The 19,677-nt window shown below is 37.8% G+C and overlaps 1 protein-coding gene across 3 annotated transcripts; it reads right to left on the bottom strand.

Annotated features, from left to right (window-relative positions):
• Positions 1 to 245: 245 nt before the first annotated feature.
• On the bottom strand, positions 246 to 19,651 carry LOC132040796 (transcription initiation factor TFIID subunit 1). Of its 3 annotated transcripts, XM_059431467.1 has the most exons (23): positions 19,457 to 19,651; positions 18,344 to 18,404; positions 17,818 to 17,924; positions 17,389 to 17,451; positions 17,143 to 17,188; positions 16,205 to 16,483; positions 14,206 to 14,384; positions 13,318 to 13,486; positions 12,135 to 13,224; positions 10,408 to 10,610; positions 10,060 to 10,297; positions 8,930 to 9,266; positions 7,656 to 7,865; positions 7,408 to 7,500; positions 6,878 to 7,084; positions 6,180 to 6,383; positions 5,148 to 5,634; positions 4,103 to 4,293; positions 3,894 to 4,013; positions 3,714 to 3,770; positions 2,642 to 3,634; positions 705 to 1,044; positions 246 to 604 (listed from the first exon to the last, which is right to left on the bottom strand). In XM_059431467.1, the coding sequence occupies exons 2-23, from the start codon at positions 18,387 to 18,389 to the stop codon at positions 597 to 599; spliced, it is 5,667 nt and encodes a 1,888-aa protein (XP_059287450.1). In that variant the 5' UTR covers positions 18,390 to 18,404; positions 19,457 to 19,651; the 3' UTR covers positions 246 to 596. The 3 variants fall into 3 exon arrangements, with proteins under 3 accessions (XP_059287450.1, XP_059287448.1, XP_059287449.1); XM_059431465.1 differs by having other exon boundaries at positions 246 to 1,044; XM_059431466.1 differs by lacking the exon at positions 19,457 to 19,651 and adding an exon at positions 19,264 to 19,346 and having other exon boundaries at positions 246 to 1,044.
• Positions 19,652 to 19,677: the final 26 nt, after the last annotated feature.

The following is a 19,677-nucleotide window of genomic DNA, read 5'->3' as shown; positions in this document are numbered from 1 at the left end:
TACATTTATTAATCGTTTGATCATCAGTATATTCAACAAACTCTAATAAACCTCTGTTGAATATATCCTGATCACCTAGAATATATGTACCAACAGGATTAAAGTTAGATATTTAGAAAATGCCACCATAATGAGAAGTCCTCAACAAGAAGAAAATCAAGGGCATTGGTCGGGACTCAATTTACAAACCAACATAGACCACGTCACATAATTAAAAGTTCACAATAGTTAAAAACAGCAAGATGTACTATGAGGAATAAATCCAATTGATTAGCTGAAATTTCATTCTATTCACATAGCTGAAAGGGCAAAACTAGAACCAAGAGGACTATTTTACATAACTAAAATATTTTGCACATACATGTCACATAATTGAGCTCCCACTCTACAATTAAGATACAGTTAATCATTCTCTCCTCCACACCACATCGTCGTGTTGCCTTCCTTGACCATGAGTTAGAACAAAATGGTCGATACAGCATCATCAGCTACTAAATCCCATTATACGGTTGGGATACAATCCCTTCAGTCGCGTCTCGTTTATCTGATACATGTGTTGGGGTAGCTGCAACTGACACATCTAAAAGATCTATCCTCTAGATTGCTGAACAATAGACAACTATGAGTGACCAATGAAAGCTTGCTTAATGGCACTTAAAATCCAACAGAGACGGGTACAAATATGAAGCATCATAGCTCAATACCAGATTCAGCTTCAGCTAAGATGGAAGCATTCTCATCCAGCAAGTAGTCACAAATCTCTAAAAGCTGATCTGCAAGGGGAGGAATACCTGGGTTGCGCCCGTCATTGTACAGATGTGCATTGATGGTGATCTGTGCCACATCATGCCTGAATTGCAAGCGGTTTTTATATTCCAGTTTCCTGGTTCTCTCTTTGATTGTGGATAGGTCCATAGGGCGCTTTACATACTTGTGATAATCTGGAGCGTCCTTTCGGGTCACTGGCTTCAAGAAGAGGTAGGATACATCCACACGTGACTTCAGTGTGTCAACGATTTCTTCCAAAATATTTGACAAACCAACCTTCAGACAAATTCGACCACATCTCAGTTAAATAAAAAGACTACTGCACACCTGCCCTTTGGTACTACAGAAGAAGTAAGCAACTCTTAGAAAGAACAGATCAAATAAGATCAGAGGTTTTAATGACAAAAAGGTTCTTATCTTTGGTATGAGCAGTTTTGGTCCTTTAATTCGCCAAAAGTAAGCATTTTTTTGTTCCCGTCAAATATTGACCAAATTCTGATTGCTAAATCCAATCAGAACTGAAAATAGAAAATATTCAACGAGACCACACATTTGGAAGTACAGATTTTGTAGTTTATGTTATTTTTTGTCTATTTCAACAGTCTGGTGCAACTTTTTGAGGTGCAATTTCTATTGTTTTTGCTCCATTTTGTGTACGGTGTAGTTTTTTATGTAGCAATTTCTTGAATTTTGACGAAAATTTCTGGTGGTGCTGTTTTTTTTTTGTCACAGTTCCTGTTAAATTTAACACGAGTTTGGTAAATATTTGATGGAGACTAAAAGTGCTTACTTTTGGCAAACTTAAAAGACCAAAACTGCTCTATTGATACTTAAGGGACTATTTTGAACCTGCTACCAAAAATAAGGGACCATTTTTGTCATTTTACCCTTCTCTAACTGCAGCTAACTGACCAACCATGACAGAATTATGCAATAAGAGAATGTATACTTGCTTAAGATGTGACAATCACTCACATCAGAAAAACCAGACCAGCATGTTACTGTTTGACTAGATGCTCCCAGAAAATTAAAACTTATAAATGATTGTGTCAAACAACACTTGCCACAGTATATGCGATCCATACTCCTATAAGAGTAAGCAGGCCTTTTATCTTTTTCCCTTTCTATTTCACATGCAGGATGCATGGGCCTCAGTTTTTCAAAAAAACTAACCAGTAACCTCAACCCACCATGACGGTAGTTAGACGAGTATTCTCTTAATCAATACTATTCACTTCTTATCGGAAAATTCTATAAACACCACCATGCAACCAAGTTAGCCAACAAGAACATGAGAGATTAGACCATTTGGACACAACACAAAGGGTGTGTTTGGTAAGGAGGAAAACATATTCCGGAAAATGTTTTCCAATTTTTCCATGTTTAGTTAGTCAAAATGTTTTGGAAAACATCCTCTCTAGAAAAACAAGTTCCTTAAAAATGAGAAAAATGACTTCCTTAATGGAACTAGGGAAAACAAATTCCATAAGTGACTCCAAGCACATTGTCTCCTTCCTACCTACCCAATCCCCGAAACCCCACTACCCTCCCCTATAGTGTTTTGCTAGATTACTTATATTTTTTATTTTATTTTTTGAGACTGGTAACACTAGATTAAATATAAATGTTCTTGGGACAATATTTTTTTTTGCTTAGTTACCAAACACTAGAAAAAAAGTAAGAAACCCACTTGTTTTCCAAGAAAACATTTTCCATGGAAAAAAAATTTCTTCATACCAAACACACCCAAAATGAAATAAGGATTAGATGATCTAGGTCTGTGGCATCTGTGGCCATAGTAAGTGGACCAATCACTATTACCTGCAGAAGATAAGACATAAACAAGCTAATCAAGCACAACAGATTTAGTTACCTCTCCCCCTCTTCGGCGCTTTGTTGGTGGTGCAAGCTCTTTAGCATGCCTTCCGGACTCGAAAGGTTGCCTCCGCTTCATCGATCTGTCTCGATCTGGTATCCTTCTATCATTTCTTCTGGGAAGAAAATCATCCAAGTAATCATCTCTTATTTCAGGCTTCTTCTTTTTCTTCTTCCTTTCCTTTAGACGTTCTTCTTCTTCCCTCTCTCTTCTTATGGCATCTTGATAGCTTTCAATCGCCGCTAATTTCTCCTGCTCCTCTAATGCCTTCTGTCGCTCATATATCATCTTGGCTCTTTCTTCTCTCTGCCTCACAGCAATTCTCCTCCTCTCTTCCTCTTCCCATAATCGTTTATCATCCATTCTTTTCCTTGCTAAAGCCTCTTCATAGAAATGGTCCCTCTCTTGCTGCCCCAAGTACGACAATTCGTTGATTTTCTTCGTCTTCCTGAACTCCATGCCACCGCTTCCATCCAGGAAGCCTTCATCCATACTTGTGGAGTCCTTAAGTTGCTTGATTACAATTTTCTTGCTGCGATGTGACTCTGCAGTCTCCGTTGGTGCCCTTAGAACGGAGGACCTATGAGCTTCATCGGAAACATCCTCAGCTTTCATCTTATTTGAAAACTTGATTTTACTAAATTTTATGGGGGGTGGTACAGTTCCAGTTTCAGTATCTGAAGTCACCGGTATGTCAGAATTAAGTGAGGTAGCAGGCGTAGGTTTATCAGGAAGCTTGTCGGTTGAGCCACATTTAACCTTCAGAACTTTGGCCTTTGAACTGGAATTATCATCCTCATGAGCTTCGACCATCACATTCTTAGTAGCACTTTTTTGGATGGCTTTTTTGGAGAAGATCTGGGGCTGATCCAAGTGATCGGTAGAACTCATAGCTTTACCTGTAGTCTTTTCGAGATCAATGATTTCTGCTCGTGCCTCCACATCTTCCCCATACTTGGGACAATTCTTATTAGTTCTCATGTGACCAAGCTGTATAATAAGACCAGTCAATTGATTAGCCTTCATAACTTTTGGAATAAGATGATTATATTCAAATATAACCACGAACCTGACCACAGGCTCCACAGACAAAACTGTCTCTTGCTGACTTCTTCTCTTTCACGGGCTGTGTGCAACGACAGTATCACATCAGTTACATGTCTTATAAATCAAGAAACACTGGGCAGGGATATATTCAATTCAAATATATGCAGCTAAATGCAGAAGATAACTATGTAGGGACATTTACCTTAATTCCATCCCCTAGTATCTTAATTTTTTTATTAAACAATCCACTGTCCATAATATCAACTTTTTTCTTGGGTTTCACCTTGCTAGATGGGGTTCTTTTAGTAGCAAACCCTTCAGCCTGCAGTTATAAAGAAAATCAAAGAATTGCACCACCTGGTTGAGATACTAAGGACACAATGGAATTAGTGAGGAAAAAAGGGAAACAACCTCCTTCTGATCTCCGATGAAATTCAATGCATTTGGCCCATCAGACTTGATGCTTGGCTTGGGAAATATTTGAGGTTTTTTACCCCGATCAGTGCTTTCAGTAGCAAACTTGTATCTTATATCTGGCACGAAACCAACTTGCTCCCCCATGGCTTTGTCCTTTTTTTTCTTCTTCCGCTCAGCTTCATCATCTGCAAGATAGTAGTTAAGAGATAGAAATTACCAAATAAGAAACATGTTCTAAGATAGGCTGCACTTGCTCGCAGGCAACGAGAAAAGGTTACAATCCACCTCAAAGGAAAATTGTTCTCACATACCAATAAAAGGAAGTAGGCACTTTTCTTATGTGCACTTTGGATCAATTTATATATCAACCTCTATTTGGTAATATTTCCTATAATCTTTTTTTTATTGATAAGGTAAATAATTTTATTAACAAATGGGGGGAAACCCCGTATACAAGCCGTATACAAGCCATATGCTAAAAGAAGAGAACCTACACCAAAATATGGTTCTCAACAAAAGAGGTCCAATTCTCTATATCCTACGATCTTCTTAACCAAAGCTAATTCCGAGTTGGAGAGTCTTTCAAGGATAAGATGCAAGTTAAACAACTTGTCAAGACTTCCATAAAATCCTAAACAGTACTCTACTTTAGGCCAGGAGCAACATTGCTGCTTCATTCGCAAACTTCACTTGAAAAGGATTTTAGTATTGACCGCGCCGAGACGTATCAACAAAGAACCCAATCCTTGACAATACAAAATCCCAACTCATAGGCATAGAGGAAAATGTCATAGTCCACCATCCTACCCTACCCAACCAGCAGCAGCATAAGGACCCACTTAATATGCCTTTTTTTTCCATCCAAATTCCTCCCACTAAATCTCCATTTTCCAGGAGAAACAGAAAGTAACATTGAAGTGGCACCAACAGAGAAGGTACACCAAATTCTTAATTTTCTCAATCTTGCAGAATATAGCATCAAGATGTCAAGGACAGACTAGAAACAACATATAATAAAACATATACATATGTTCCATACCATCCATGAGCATGCGGCATAATTCTGCAGCTTCAGCTGCCTCATCCTCGATTTCCTCGTCCACCTGAGCCTGAAAGGGGCGTCTCCTCATCTTGAGTCCTTTGACTCCATCTACATTATCATGTTTGGGCTCATGACTACCCTCCTCACCATCCTCAAAGTCCTCTGCATCAAGAAGATTTTCCAAGTCACCAGCAAATGAGTCCAGGTCACTGTTCACTTCAGTGTCACTCTCATTTTCTTCACCATCAGCTGCACTAAGATTTTGGACTTGGCGGTCCCAGATCTCCTGACATTTTTCTCTGGTTTGCTGCTGCAGCTGCAAAAAGGACATGCGCTGGCCACGAGCATATTTGCTTATTGTTGTTGGATCAACTTTAACACCTGATGCAGCTTGCTCGCTAGAAAGTTTGCGAATCATAGCAATTCGGTGCCACCTTGTTAGTTTAGCAATCTGCTCCTCTGGAACATTAAACTTGAGAAGAACCTAAAATGTAGGGAAATACACACATGGTGGGATTATACTGGGCTTCTTGTTGTTGTTGTTGTATGTAGAATGAGAAACACATTGGGCTACTCATCCATAAACCACATACGACTAGCCACAAGATAAAAAAGTAGAAAGAGAAATTGGGTTCAATCTGGACATGAGCACTGCATGCATCAGAGCCATAGGACTAAACAATCAACTACTCATGCACCTATCAACTAGGCTGTAAACTAAATAAACACGCTTCCAATAAGCCAGAATTAATTTTGTTCTGAATCATCTTCCACAAGGGGTATATCCATTTAGGTTCCATAATCAAATCAGGGGAATTTCTTTTCCTCACAATTTACCACATACAGTAGTAGAACATAAAAAGAAACAGTCAGTCCAGATTGATAACAATCAGTTGACATATATGTCAATAGAAATGTATGTATGATATAAAAGCCAATTTATTTTTTTAACTAACCGCGTTTGATGCTAAGTCAAAAAAGCGGGAAGTTTTGTAAAATCCAATCTTAATACTATCCCGATCAACTCACCTCGCGTGCAGCTTCCATGCTCAGTCTTCGAAGGTCTGCATCAGTGCCTGTTACTGTTGAGCCTTTGGCAACAACTGCTTTTTTCTTGGAGATTGCATTTGATATTGGTGCCTTAGGAGTGGTGCGGACATAACTGAACCCTAATCCCCGACCAGATGGATCACCAACACCAGTAATTTCCAGACGCTCAATATTTTCTCTATCCTGCAGAAGAGTATCAAGAAGATCAAGTTTCAGGACTAGTTAGGATGTTATGAATTACAGAAAACAATGTGTGCACGTATCTCACAGCACTAACTTGATGAAACAGTACATGATACAATAGGAGTATTTATTATACTTTTTTTAATGATGAATGGAATGTTCCTTATACTCTATCAAGGCAGCAGAAAGTTTTGAATTATTTAAGGATACCAGGCTGCCATGTCAGCACATCTCTGATGACCAGGAAAAAGGTTAAGAAGACGGCAGAAGTGACCATACAAACACAAGAATAACCAAACGCAGTTTCTGAGATGTATTACCATGCATTACATTGAGAAAGTTAACTGCCAGTCACCAAGAAGGAAAGGACAGAGCTCCGAAGTTATTGGATTGAGTTTTCTCATACCACTCTTTCCTAGGCGCGCGCACTCCGAAAAAAGACACGCATTTTGTCGGACTAGACTACAAAGATAAATGACGCAAGTATGATCTACCTGGTTTGTACAGGCAACGAAGTTGCTACTCAAGTTCCAAGGTGTGATTTGAAGTTCCCTTTCAATATGTGATGCAGCAGCTAAAGCAATTGCTTCATCTGGGAGCTGGTTCATTGCAGCTGATAGACCTGTAGGATTAGTTAGCCTTGTAATACCTAGGCGCTTAAGCCTATACAGTCCAGCTTGCATGCTTTCATATGCACATACCTGAGCCAAAGAACACACACAAAACAAAGAATTTCTGATAAATAACATAGTCAACGTGAAACAGTAGAGAAATAGACTGTATTAGGGGCAACATATAGCGTAAAACATTAATATATTCTCCGGGAATGACATTTTAATCCTAGTCTGCACCCAGGTCAATGACTTTCAGGGGTCACAACAAGTGCACGACATCTCTTAATGACATTTTTTATAACCCGTTTTCCTTTTATTTTTATTTTTAATTGGGGGGACGGTGATCTTTTCAGGGGGTGGGGGAGGAGATGAGAGGGAAATTAAAAACAGGATCTTTTGAAAGAACTCACACTTTCTGGCGAAACCATCCTCCTCAATTCCTCCTCGGATGGTATCCGAAAATTGAACCTCATAACCCATTGGAACTGTCCATTTGATCTTCTCTGCATCATGTCAGCATCCAAGTTACTTAAGACAGACACATAAGGGGAAGGAGCACACACAGTGCGACGAAGACGAGTTTCAATAAAAAAATTCCCTCTAAATGTCTGTACTAAAGAGTTTACCCAGGAATTGAAATGATGCTTTCCAAAAGTACCTGCAAATCAGCACAATGTTTGAGCCTTTTCCTAAGAAAGGCCTCTGACAAGCTAGGGAACTGTGCAGACAGCTCATCCGCACGGATGAAAGGACGTGAACCGCGTTTTTCAATAGCACGAAATTCACGATACATATATACCAATAGTCTGTTCATTATGTAGGTCTGAACACCTTTTGATCCAGGAGCGATTACCTCCATGTGAGGTTCCTTCAAAGATAGGGAAAGGCAGATTAAACCAGGAAATAGATCCACCATATATTCATACAGAAGCAAAAACCATAAGATATTAGTCATAAATTATTCATGATGGATGATCCTCTTCTGGCATAAGATTTCACATAGCTATAGCATGCTTGCATATTAAAGAAACATGGTTACCCTCTTCAGGTATAAGCATCGACATAGCTACAGCATGATTGCACATTACAGATACATATATTAGCATACTGCACAAAGAAAAATCCAAAGCAGAATAGGAAAGCAAAATCTAGAGGACGAAGTGAATTGTCCTCAAGCACTATTGCAAATTTGTAACGAGAATGTGGTGTCAATATACCTCCATGACACATAAGTAGAAAAATCCAAAGAAAAAGGTACTTAACCAAAACAAATGAAAAGCAAACTCTACTTCCCCAGGAATAAAAGAAAGGAAAAAACACTTAAGTTACTAAATTATGTAGGTTCAGATTCAAGTTTCCTTCACGGGTTACTGATCATCCAATTTTAGCTTATTTATTTCAGATCTGGCAACCTAAGACCTCTTACTCTGCCCTCTTGGGCCTGGAATTTAGCATCACGTCACCATTAAAAGATATAGTAATGGTGTGCATTTTTGAATATGCAACTGTCATCAAAGCTACTTTTCAATCAAACCAATGAAAATATCAGGCACATGTAACATCAAGAGAACTTCTAATCGCTAAGCATTAAAGCTCAGGCCACCAGATCTAGCAAAACAATTTGAATGCTTCAAGGAGAGTGCATGTGGACAATGCAAAAATATGAGAAAATCAAAGGCATCCCCTTCACAGGAGTACCAACTCATATGCCTTCCGCATTTCAAAACTCAAGCTTATTCTCATTGTTTTAGGTTCCATGCTGGCAAAACATAATAATATGAATCCAGAAATATTCATGATGCCATGGTTCAAAATAATGTCTACTAAAACAATCAATATTTTAGCAATAAGTCATCAGATAATGATATATAAAATTTGCATGGTGCAATCAGGCAAGTACTTAGATGAGATAAGGTAAGGATAGTAGATAACCTGTTGCCCTACGACATCAATCCTGTCAATCCGCCTTATGGACAGCTTACCCTTTGCTGAGCGAACCAACAAATAATCAGTTGATGAGACCTTCTGCTGAAAAATTGGTGCCCTATACATATTTGTTTCAAGAGATGACTGGCTGCAGCCAGGTTTTATATCCCCAAGGAAGGGGGATTTATCAGCAGGATCAAGTGTGAGCACACTACCCAATCCAGTATTTCCGTTGCGCATCAAGGTGCCTTGCTGATCATTTGGAGATAATTTTTGGTAATAAGTACACAATCTTGCACCCATTCCGGCATTTCCAAGGAGCAAAGGTCTCTCCTCACAGTATCTGCAAGTAGAAAAGCAGACAAAAGTGTTGAGGCGGACTAAAGATACATGAAATTTAGATGAAACAAAGTTGTATATACATGAAAAGAAGTGATGAAATTCTTTTTATTTATTTTTTTAATCAAAAGGTTTCATTAGAAACACAACAAGGTAGTGACGAAATATGTACCATGTGGTTGCATAGAGTGCTTCGTTATAAAATCTATTCAATTGTTATACGAAAAGGGATCTACTCCTCACACCTAAAATTTAGATGAAACAAAAAAGATCTTTATTCATCAATAACACCAAGGCGGTCACAAAATATGAATGGACGTTGTATAGAGTGCTCCTCTGTCAATCCAACTGCTATACAAAAGGGGATCTTACTCCTTACACCAGAAATATAGATGAAAGGAAAAAGATCTCTTAATGCTTTATATATCCACCTCTATACAAATATAAAATTCTTCAGTATCCTGTTTGGTTATTGAGAAGTTCTATTACAACACAAAAAAAAAAGACTTCGAAAGATTCACACCAATAAACTACTTACATGAACACAAATATCCACTAAATCAATGCAAAAGACCTATTCAAATTGACATAAATCACTTTTCCTTTTATAAGCAAAGGTATATTATTCATCTATCACAACACCAAGAGAGTGCTGGATGTATCAACAGTACAAAAATTAGCCTCCCATTTGAAAACATACAGGGTATTTATCCATATTGAGCGTGAAATAAACGAAGAAGAAATGTCATCAGAATATCAACAGAAAATACACAGTAAAAATCTTTGGGTTTACTTACTCCATTAGGAAAACATGGCCATCTTTCACGGAAAGATCGGATTTTTTCTTAAATGCCCCAGGAGGACGCAGGGACTTGTTCTCACCGGGAAGCTTTTGTGCCCTAGGCAACAAATGTATCCTGGTACGAACAAGATGCAGCACAGAGTTTGGTGGCACATTTTGGGCAGAAAGCGATTTATCATCTTCAAGCTCCTTCCCACAATAAATTATCTTCACTGGCTCAGACAGTTTGAAATCTGTATACAAATAACATGGTGTAAGTTGGTAATAGCTGGGACATAAAGGTAATAGATAGATGTAATATAAGTGAAGGTTAGGACTTAAAAGGATAGAAAAAATTACAAACCAAGCTTCTTGGACGCCTTTGACTTAAGGGAAGAAATGTTTTCTTCTGCTGCCACATGAAGTTTACTTCCTTTGCCACCCAAGCTCTTCAATATGATTTTCATTGGCCCTTGTGTAGGCAACTTTCTCTGTTCCTTAAGTACCACCTCATTGTCATGGGGATGCCACAAAGCTCTTGGCCGATGAAAATTTGCTATATCTTTACTGCAAAGAGCAATAAATCACATCAACAAACATTAAAAACGAAGCAATCAACCAATACATATAATAAATCCAAGAGAACTCACTTCCCAATCTTGTAAATAGAGGTGATTAGGTAGTTCTAACATGGCACTTATGATGCTAATCCCTACGTCCATAGGACCGATGCAAGGACAGACTGTTTTTTGCCCTAGGTTGCTTAAGTCAACTAATAAAGAAATATAATCCAAATTTGTTCATTGAACTGCAAAGCAAAGTCACTTCTGGCTACATATAAGACATCATATAACCAAAGCAGGATTAAGTGAAATCCACTTGAAAGCTGATTTTTCGATTTTTCATCAAACTTCACGCGCCCAAAAGAGAGTGTATTCACTCTCTTTGCGCGTTCATGGGGGTGAAAGCTACCGAACAGCCAAGTATATGGGGGTATTTAGGACCAACAATAGTTTAAGTGTACACTGAATAAAAGGTGTCAAGTTCAGGAGGAGGAGGGTGGTCCCAAAATATGGGAAACAGCCTCTCTACCCCACAAGTTGGGGTAAGGTCTGCGTGCACCCACCCTCCCCAGACCCCACCATGTGGGATCATACTGGGTATGTTGTTGTTGTTGTGATGAGAGAATAGTGTGCTTTTTTGAGAATAAAAGAATCATATTTCTAGAGTCAAGAACCTATGCCTACCTAATCTATTTTTTTGGTGTGGGAGGGGTTTGTTAGAGAACATGGAGCAGTATATGGATTTCTTGGATTAACTTGGAAATTATGTAATTACACCATAATGGGGTTTAAGCACCTTTTTGCTGTTCGTAAAGTTTTCAACTTAGCACCTTTTTGAGGGGGTGGCTAAGTTTTTACTATTAATAGTCGTTACCTTTCTCAAAAAAAAAAAAAAAATGTAATTCCACCATGATAAGAAAATGGACCTTGAGCCTAACTCAACCTCAAAAGCTAGCTAAAAAGGTGCGAACTTCCCAAGACCACGTGAGGAGACCAAAGGACCACATCCCCACTGATGTGGGATATTCAACATCCCCTGCACGCCCAAACCTAGCAACTAAAGTGTGGACAATAAAATATGGGAACCCAACATTGTTCCCCTGCACGCCTAGGCCTGGCAACTAGATCAATATCACTGATAGTTAGGATGTGATTTTCAGTCGGGCCATCAGACAAAGAAAAAGGAGATATAGAGCACGGCATGTAGCTCTTTGGGGTGCAGCCCTTCCCCAGACCCTGCTAACGCAGGATGCATTGTGCACCAGGCTGCCCTTTTGAATTGAACATAATTCCATACAGATGTTGTCATGTTTTTCATGCTTTTGTCATACCAAACTTTTAGTGCACCATGGGGTATAGATGATACGGTGCTATTCATAGAGAACCACATTTTCAGGTTTTCTATCATTTTATACCGAGAACTGTTCCCGCCACATCAATGAAGTTATTACTTTACCAAAAAGAGAAAAATTAGAGTAGAATTAACCATTTATATAATAGAATGCCAAATGAAGTACACAAGACTTACTTGCTTAGCTTAGCCTTCATTGTTTGCAGCTTAAGAGCTGGTATTGAGTGCAGAACTTTTAGACCATGTGCAGTGCGTTTCTTTGAATGTGATTTTAGTTGCTGAGTTGACTTTCTGTTCATATAGAATTTGTCATTGGCAATATTGAAACGCCCGGATGAACCACTGAGACCATATAACTCGGTAGAATCACCATTACTGGGCTTTATTAAACCAGTTGTGATCATTGCTCCAGCATGATACAGAAGCTGTTGGCCATCCCTGTTATCCAAAACTTCGAAAAGCATTTGTTCGTCTTGAAGATCGTATATGAGCTTTGGCTTCAGAAAGGGTTGATCTGGTTCCCAAATAATGTTGTCCACCCAAGATTCCTCTAGCATATCCCTATTTTGTAATGTAAGCTTGCTAAATCGCCTTAAGGCATCGCTGCTAAGGCTTTCATCAGTGGCTCCATCCTTTGGAGTATCTGTGCTCTTTTGCCTATCTGCATTCAAGCGAGACTCTAATCTCAAAAGCTGAGGGTGATATCTTCCTTCTGATAATGAAATATCCAGGTGTTCTGAAGGTTGTTTTGAACCAAAAGGCTCCACAGAAACACTGCAAGAGAAAAAGGAGCTATGACCTTTCTCTTGGGGTTCAATTTCTTTTTCTGACTGAAGACTTTGAGACTCGGCCTCCACATCCAGTTGTTTATCAGTCAATGCTTCATAATCAGGTTCAGAAATCTCACAACTCTCAGCAGTGTTATCACTCAATGGAGGAGAATTATCCCAAATGATTCTATCCTCCCAGTCTTGCTGATCAAGCGGATAGAACTCAGGACAAATAGGTGAGCTCCAACCAGCAGAAAGATCCATTGATAGATTTTCTTTCATTGGTTCAGCACTACAACAAGAATCCTTTTTCTCGATTTTTGGCTTTAAGTCATCAGTCCCTTGAACTGTTCCTGGTTCGTTATCCAGCAACGTTAAAGCACTATCTTGATGTACATGGGTCATCCTCAACCAAGGAAACTCTTCATAGGACCCTCTCAGTAATGTAACTTCATCCTCTTCAACAATATCCAGTGTGTCCATGCCCTTGTATTTGTCTGTTGAAACAAGAATGCGCTAGAAAGGCTCAACCATAGTTATACTACAAAACAGAAATGAAGAAAGGGATTTTTCTTATTAGCAAAAGGTACCTTTGGGAACAGAGGAACGTCGCTCCCTCTTCTCTGCTTTCTTCCGAGGTTTATGGAGGGCAAAAATTTCAGAGAACTTCAGAATTGCCACCCCATCTTCTACACAAAGAACAGGTAGAGGCACAGAGCTTTGACTATCAACTGGCTCATCCAAAGCAAGAGGTTCTTCCTGACAACCAGCATAAAAAAGCAGCACTGCTTAGAAAACAAGAATTATTCTAAAGCAGACAACAAAATTAGACACTTATAGTCTCCATAAAGGCAACTTATCTGCAGCTGTTAGCTTATGCCAAGCATAGAGCAGAAATACATAATAGAGGAGAACAATATTTCAAAGACTTTCCAGAACTCCTTTTAAATAAACGCAGATCTCCAGTGGAACAGATAGGCAGAAAAGTAAAAAGAGAGTGCTTTATTATTTGTCGACTTCCCAATAGTGATAAACTGTGAAGAAACAAGCAAAATGAGTAAAACTAAAAGTTTGGTATATTACTAAGAGTGGTCCACCAGGAATCAGAGGATTTTAACTAACATAAAATCCATATGTCCTGACTCCTGAGTACTTCAGCCACTATAAATACAATAATTCAAGGTATTTATAAAATGCTTTAAATAGCATCATCAATCTTCAAGCACTGGAAGAAATTATCGTCACGGAAGAATATTCCAATAGCTATTTCAGGAAAATCTCGAGAAGCCGTTGAAAACATAGCTCGTAATAGAAAGTGACGCAAAGATATCAACTGTTTGATGACCTACTCCACAAGAAGGAAAGGACAAGAAGAGAGAAAGAAAGAGATGACATGCACTTCATGCTACAATCAGAATCAAAGGAACACACAAAAAAAAAAAAAAGTAGTTTTTCTTTTTAATTTGTAGAGGACAAACCTCCTGAAGATCTTCACTAGATTCGGGAACATCCGTGGATATAACTTCTTCTGGAACCTTTCGATCAAGAAGTTCTTCTGGAACCCTTTGATCAAGAACTTCTTCTGGAACCTTTTGATCAAGAACTTCTTCTGGAACCGTCTCCCCAGGAGAGATCACTTCAGCATCATTGTTGTACTCTAAAAAGAACATGACAAATAGGTCTACAGTGAAGATGCAAAGAGAAATATTTAAAGCTAATTTTAATGAAATTATGCAACTCCATGAATTTATTCCTTTTCCTCCTTTGGCAATCTTTTTTTTTAGATGAAGTCTTCTCCTCCTATAGTAATCTCCCTATCCTGACAAAACTAACGGACCTCTAACATCTTATTTTTACTCAAAACATATTTTATTATTGAAATTGATTGCCACCTTGAAAGACAATAATTTAACCCTAAAAATTCCTTATAAAAAATGTTAATCCAACGAAATTACACCGACCCAAGATAGTTAAAGGAGCTAGTTTACATCTAATTTCCCATCACATTCCTCTCTCCCCTATTATCAGAATCTTTACTCTCATGAAGTTTAACAACAATTAATAGAACACAAATTTCATAAAACCATTCATTTCTCTTGAGAAAATAAATAATCTTCAAAGGTGGAAAGATTTTTTGGTATTTTGCCATTGCTTGTTTACACTAATTTAAATTGCCTGTCCTTGTGCTGAGGGTCTACCGGAAATAGCCTCTCTACCTCCCAAGGTAGGGGTAAGGTCATACTCTCTAGCCTCCCCAGACCTCCCTTTGTGGAATTTCACTGGGTATGTTGTTTTTGTTGTTGTTGTGGAGATATTTTTTGGGACTTTTGGTTTAGAAGGGAGTTTCTGGATTGGGAAGTGACTGAATTTCAAAGATTGCTAGACTTACTTATGAGCAAGTCATTCCGGTTTATAACCCCTACGTTTGGTGGTGGGGCTTGGGGAATAATGGAATTTTATCTGTGAAGTCAATCTATGAGAACACTTTTTTTTTTTTTTGAAACTGGTAACTTGTATTCCTCAGCATTAAGGATATGCTGGCCACCTCCAAAAAAGAGCTTACAAGGAGAATATTAATTAAAAAACTCCTATGTGAACTTTTGGTTAGGGAGGAACATGTCTTTCCATGTAATGCACTATGGATCCCGAAGGTGCTGAGGAAGGTGTGCTTTTGCACTTGGCTAGCCGCTAGAGGGGTAATTTTGACAACGGAAAATCTTAGAAAGCAGAACGTTGTTTGTGTTAGTTGGTGCTACATGTGTATGGAGGGGGGCGAGGATGTGGATCACCCTCTTCTACATTGCGGGTTAACCATGAGGCTATGGTGGAATATGTTTAGGTGGTTTGGTACTCCATGGATTACCCACAGCTGCTGCAAACAATTTCAGCTCACCAAAAATTGCTAGCAGAAAACTGAAATTAGGCACAGTAGGCTGCAAGCAAGAAAAAGTTTGACAAATACCAACCACAAAGACTCATCTCAAGGATCAATTCTTTTTATCTAGTGTTTTAGGATAAAATCTTGCTTTCACAATTTTGGTTTTATTTTCTGCTAGACTGCTACCCTCTTACAGATGGAACTCTGGGTTATATTTTGCTTGAATATCTCCTGAGTTGTCAGTTTAAAATTCCGCTTCATTTGAGCTCCACATGTTTCTGTTGGTATGTGAATGTTCGAAAGAGCCATAACCATTTAACTGCTGAGGCAATTTGGTCGGCTTTCAATTTTCATTTTAGGTGAGGAGCAACTTTCCGTAATAAAACTGAGGTTTGTAGCAAACTAACATGAAGAAGAGCCCTATAAACCTTTTTTTTGTTGAAGAAGAGCCCTATAAATCTAGTAGTGTCAACCAGTAAAGAGATTAAAATATCACGAGTAAGATTTCTAAAGATTGTAGACAGTCATCCATACTTGAGAGTAACAATATTAATATATTTATGAAAAACCAGTACCCAAGAAAACATTGCTTTACTAACCTTTTTCAGGAATAGATTGAACTTCAGTAGTGTTCTCTACCACCTCCTGTTCCTTCTCCTCTTCCTTCTCCTGTTCCTTCTCCTCTTCATCCTCGTCATAGTTTTCATCATCGAAAACAGAAGCACGATTCTCCAAAGTAGTTAAAGAGACTTCTGTTGAAAAATAATCCCTCTTCGGCAATAATAGGTCCTCTTCGGTAACAGTTTGTACCTCAGGTCCTTCATACTGCTCATCGATGTCCTCATAATCTACAGCATCTTCTGCCTTCTCATCATAATCTGTGTGTTCAATGAAGCGGAGGGAAGAGAAGTAGTGAGAAATGACTTCTGAAAGAAAAGATTGGTCGAATAATATCCAATGGCTTCAGAATGATGATGAGAACCCAACGTAAGCTCTACGAAACACCGAACCGCGTGCTGTGAATTAATGTAAGAATATTCATGTAGAAAACAGATTAAGGAACTATAAGCCCACTGGAGTTTTAACACACCAAACTCCAGATATAATAGCACAAAGAAATGCAGAAACATAAGAATTTCTGGCACACAAAGACATAAAGAGTGTTAAACAAAAGAATGTCAGCTGAAGGCTAGTTTTGCTAAAGAGCTCCATTTGGTGGAACTATTTCAAATATCAGCATCTAACCTAACCATGAATATCAAACTAGTAATAATTTCCAGTATTTCCCAATTCACTGCAGTATTATGAATTATCAGAATGTCAAACACAGAAATTGTTTTTGGCTCTTTCTATAATGTATTACAGGTTCAAACCTATGCTTACAAGTCTAATTAAGAATGCTTTCACTTGTGATAAAGGCGAAATTTTATAGGACGAAAAGAGAAAGACAAAAGAATTGTCAATGAAAGTATCAAAGAACTAAATACTGATGAAAGTAAGAAACTGCATGAGATGGCATTCATGGAAAAACACGTACCTTGTTCAGCAGCATCTGCAGATGCTTGTGGGGACTTCACTGACAACTGAACATCCAAGGGAAAGAGATATGGAGAAAATATTAGCACCAAAACTACTCAGGTAGAAATTGGATAACAACCATTCATATTTATACCACCTGATCCGAAATATAATTCCAAATAAATCATAGTGATAAGAAATTGGGTCCACACTTCTCAGAAGATATAATTCCAAATTATAGATATAAAAGAGCTTTGATACATACATCTATCTCTGTCAGAGACGGACCAAGCTTGTCAGCTAAAGCAGCAAGATGCTCCTTGGCATCCTGAAAAACATAATTTCCATCAGAGTTTGACCTCTTAATAAGAAGACACCAGAAAAAACTCAAAACATACATCATGGAAGGGGTCTAAAATAAATGAAAGGGAGCTTAAAGACTTCAACACCCTCAATCAACGCCCAACCTCAAGCTGACCACTTCCCACATTAAATTACAAAACATGGTCCTTCTAAAGGTGTAAATGAGTTGGTTGTGCTGAAATTCCAGCAAATAATTATCCTGTTAGGTTCAACTGCTACTTGGAGACACTTTAGTACCTATACTAACAAATTTAATATGGGATCTCATAGCATACTAATAATTTGAGAGTCAAATGGCATAGGGAGAAAAGAATAAAAAGGAGCAAATCACCTCGTCAAGGTAATCAACATCGAGATCACCAGAGTAGTCAACATTTCCAAACATAAATCCCAAAAGTCGGTTACCACCGCCAGCTTCCTCATATTCGTCCTCATCATCTGCAAAAAACAGACATAATTGTCAATTAAATCACACTCAGATTGCCAGCTTCCTCACTTTGCAGAAACAGGTAGAAATAATGAGACAAGGCCAAATCAGAAAAGCGTGTTTTCAAAACAATGGCATGCAAAGTGATCCTCAAAAGAAAACGTTTGAAACAGCTGAATTAGTATCGGCATTATTGTACACAGGATGCTGAAATTACTAATTTTAGTTGCAACTTTTATATTTTAATTTTTTCAAAGAACCTTGAGCTTCGCTTTAGCTTCACCTCACAAATTGTTTAAAAAGGTTTTCTGTTCTTCACAAAATTACTGACTTTCCTTCATCCAGGAGATAATTATGGAAAGAAATCAAGAACCAGCTTACTAACTATCAAAATTAAAGCCGAAAAAAAAAAGAACAAATATAACATTACCTTCGTCACGCTCATCACGGGATGAGCCACCAGGTTCGTAGCCCATCTTAGGTCAGCAACTCTGCAACAAAAAAAAAAACACTTCATTATTCTGACACTAGCAATGGAACCAAATATACCCAACAAAGTTCCAAAGATTATAATTCAGAAAAAAACCTCCTTTTTACTGCCCTAATCCTGAAACACATTCAAATTGTGCAATATAGTACAGTTTCAAATCGTTATAGTCCAATTCATTGCAAGAAATGAAAAGGGTACAACAAAATTCACAAAAACACTTCATTATTCAGACACTAGCAATGGAACCAAAAATACTCAATACAATTCCAAATATTATAATTCAGAAAAAAAAAAACCTCCTTTACTTCCCCTCATCCTAAAACATAATCAAAATGTGCAAAACAGTAATCTTTAGTCCAATTCATCGCAAGAAACAAAAAAGCTACAATTAATTTCCTAAAAAGAGAAAAAAGGGGTTGTCTAATTAGACACTTGCAATGAACCAAAAACCCAATATAGTTCCAAAGATTACATTTCAGAAAGAAAAAAACCTCCTTTTTACTCCCCTAAAACACATCATTATAGTCCAATTCATTGCAAGAAACGAAAAGGGTACAATTAATTTCACAAAAAAGGAAAAGGGGTTGTCTAATTAGTCACAAACAGATGATAACATGTACAAGAAGAAGAAGAGGTACATACACTTCATTATTCTGACACTAGCAATGGAACCAAAAATACCCAAATAAAAATCTTTAGATTATAATTCATAAAAGAACCTCCTTTTTACTCCCCTCAATATAGTACAGTTTCAAATCATTATAGTCCAATTCATTGCAAGAAACAAAAAGGGTACAATCAATTTCACAAAACAAGAAAAGAGGTTGTTTAATAGACACAAACAAAGAAGAGGAACATACACTTAGATTATGTACCATAAAAGAACCTCCTTTTTACTCCCCTGATCCTAAAACACATTCAAATTGTGAAATACAGTACAGTTTAATATCATTTTAGTCCAATTCAATGCAAGAAACAAAAAGGGTACAATTAATTACACAAAACAAGAAAAGGGGTTGTTTAATTAGACACAAACAAAGAACAGGAACATACACTTAGATTTGTAGAAAGCTGAGAAAGTTTCTCTTTTTCTTTTTTTTTTTTTTTTTTTTTTCGAAGGAAAGAAAGAATTTGAGAGTGGATTTTTGGGTGTGTATTTATAGAGATTCACTTCCTTCTATGGAACTTTTGGTTTGGGCGAATAACCCACCGTTTTTTTTCTTGAACTATTTTCCTTTACATGAAGAAAAAAATTTTACTATGTGTCAAAAACT

This window comes from Lycium ferocissimum, chromosome 12 (assembly GCF_029784015.1).
Source record: "Lycium ferocissimum isolate CSIRO_LF1 chromosome 12, AGI_CSIRO_Lferr_CH_V1, whole genome shotgun sequence".
Lineage (NCBI taxonomy): Eukaryota > Viridiplantae > Streptophyta > Magnoliopsida > Solanales > Solanaceae > Lycium > Lycium ferocissimum.
This window is presented reverse-complemented; position numbering and strand designations above follow the sequence as displayed.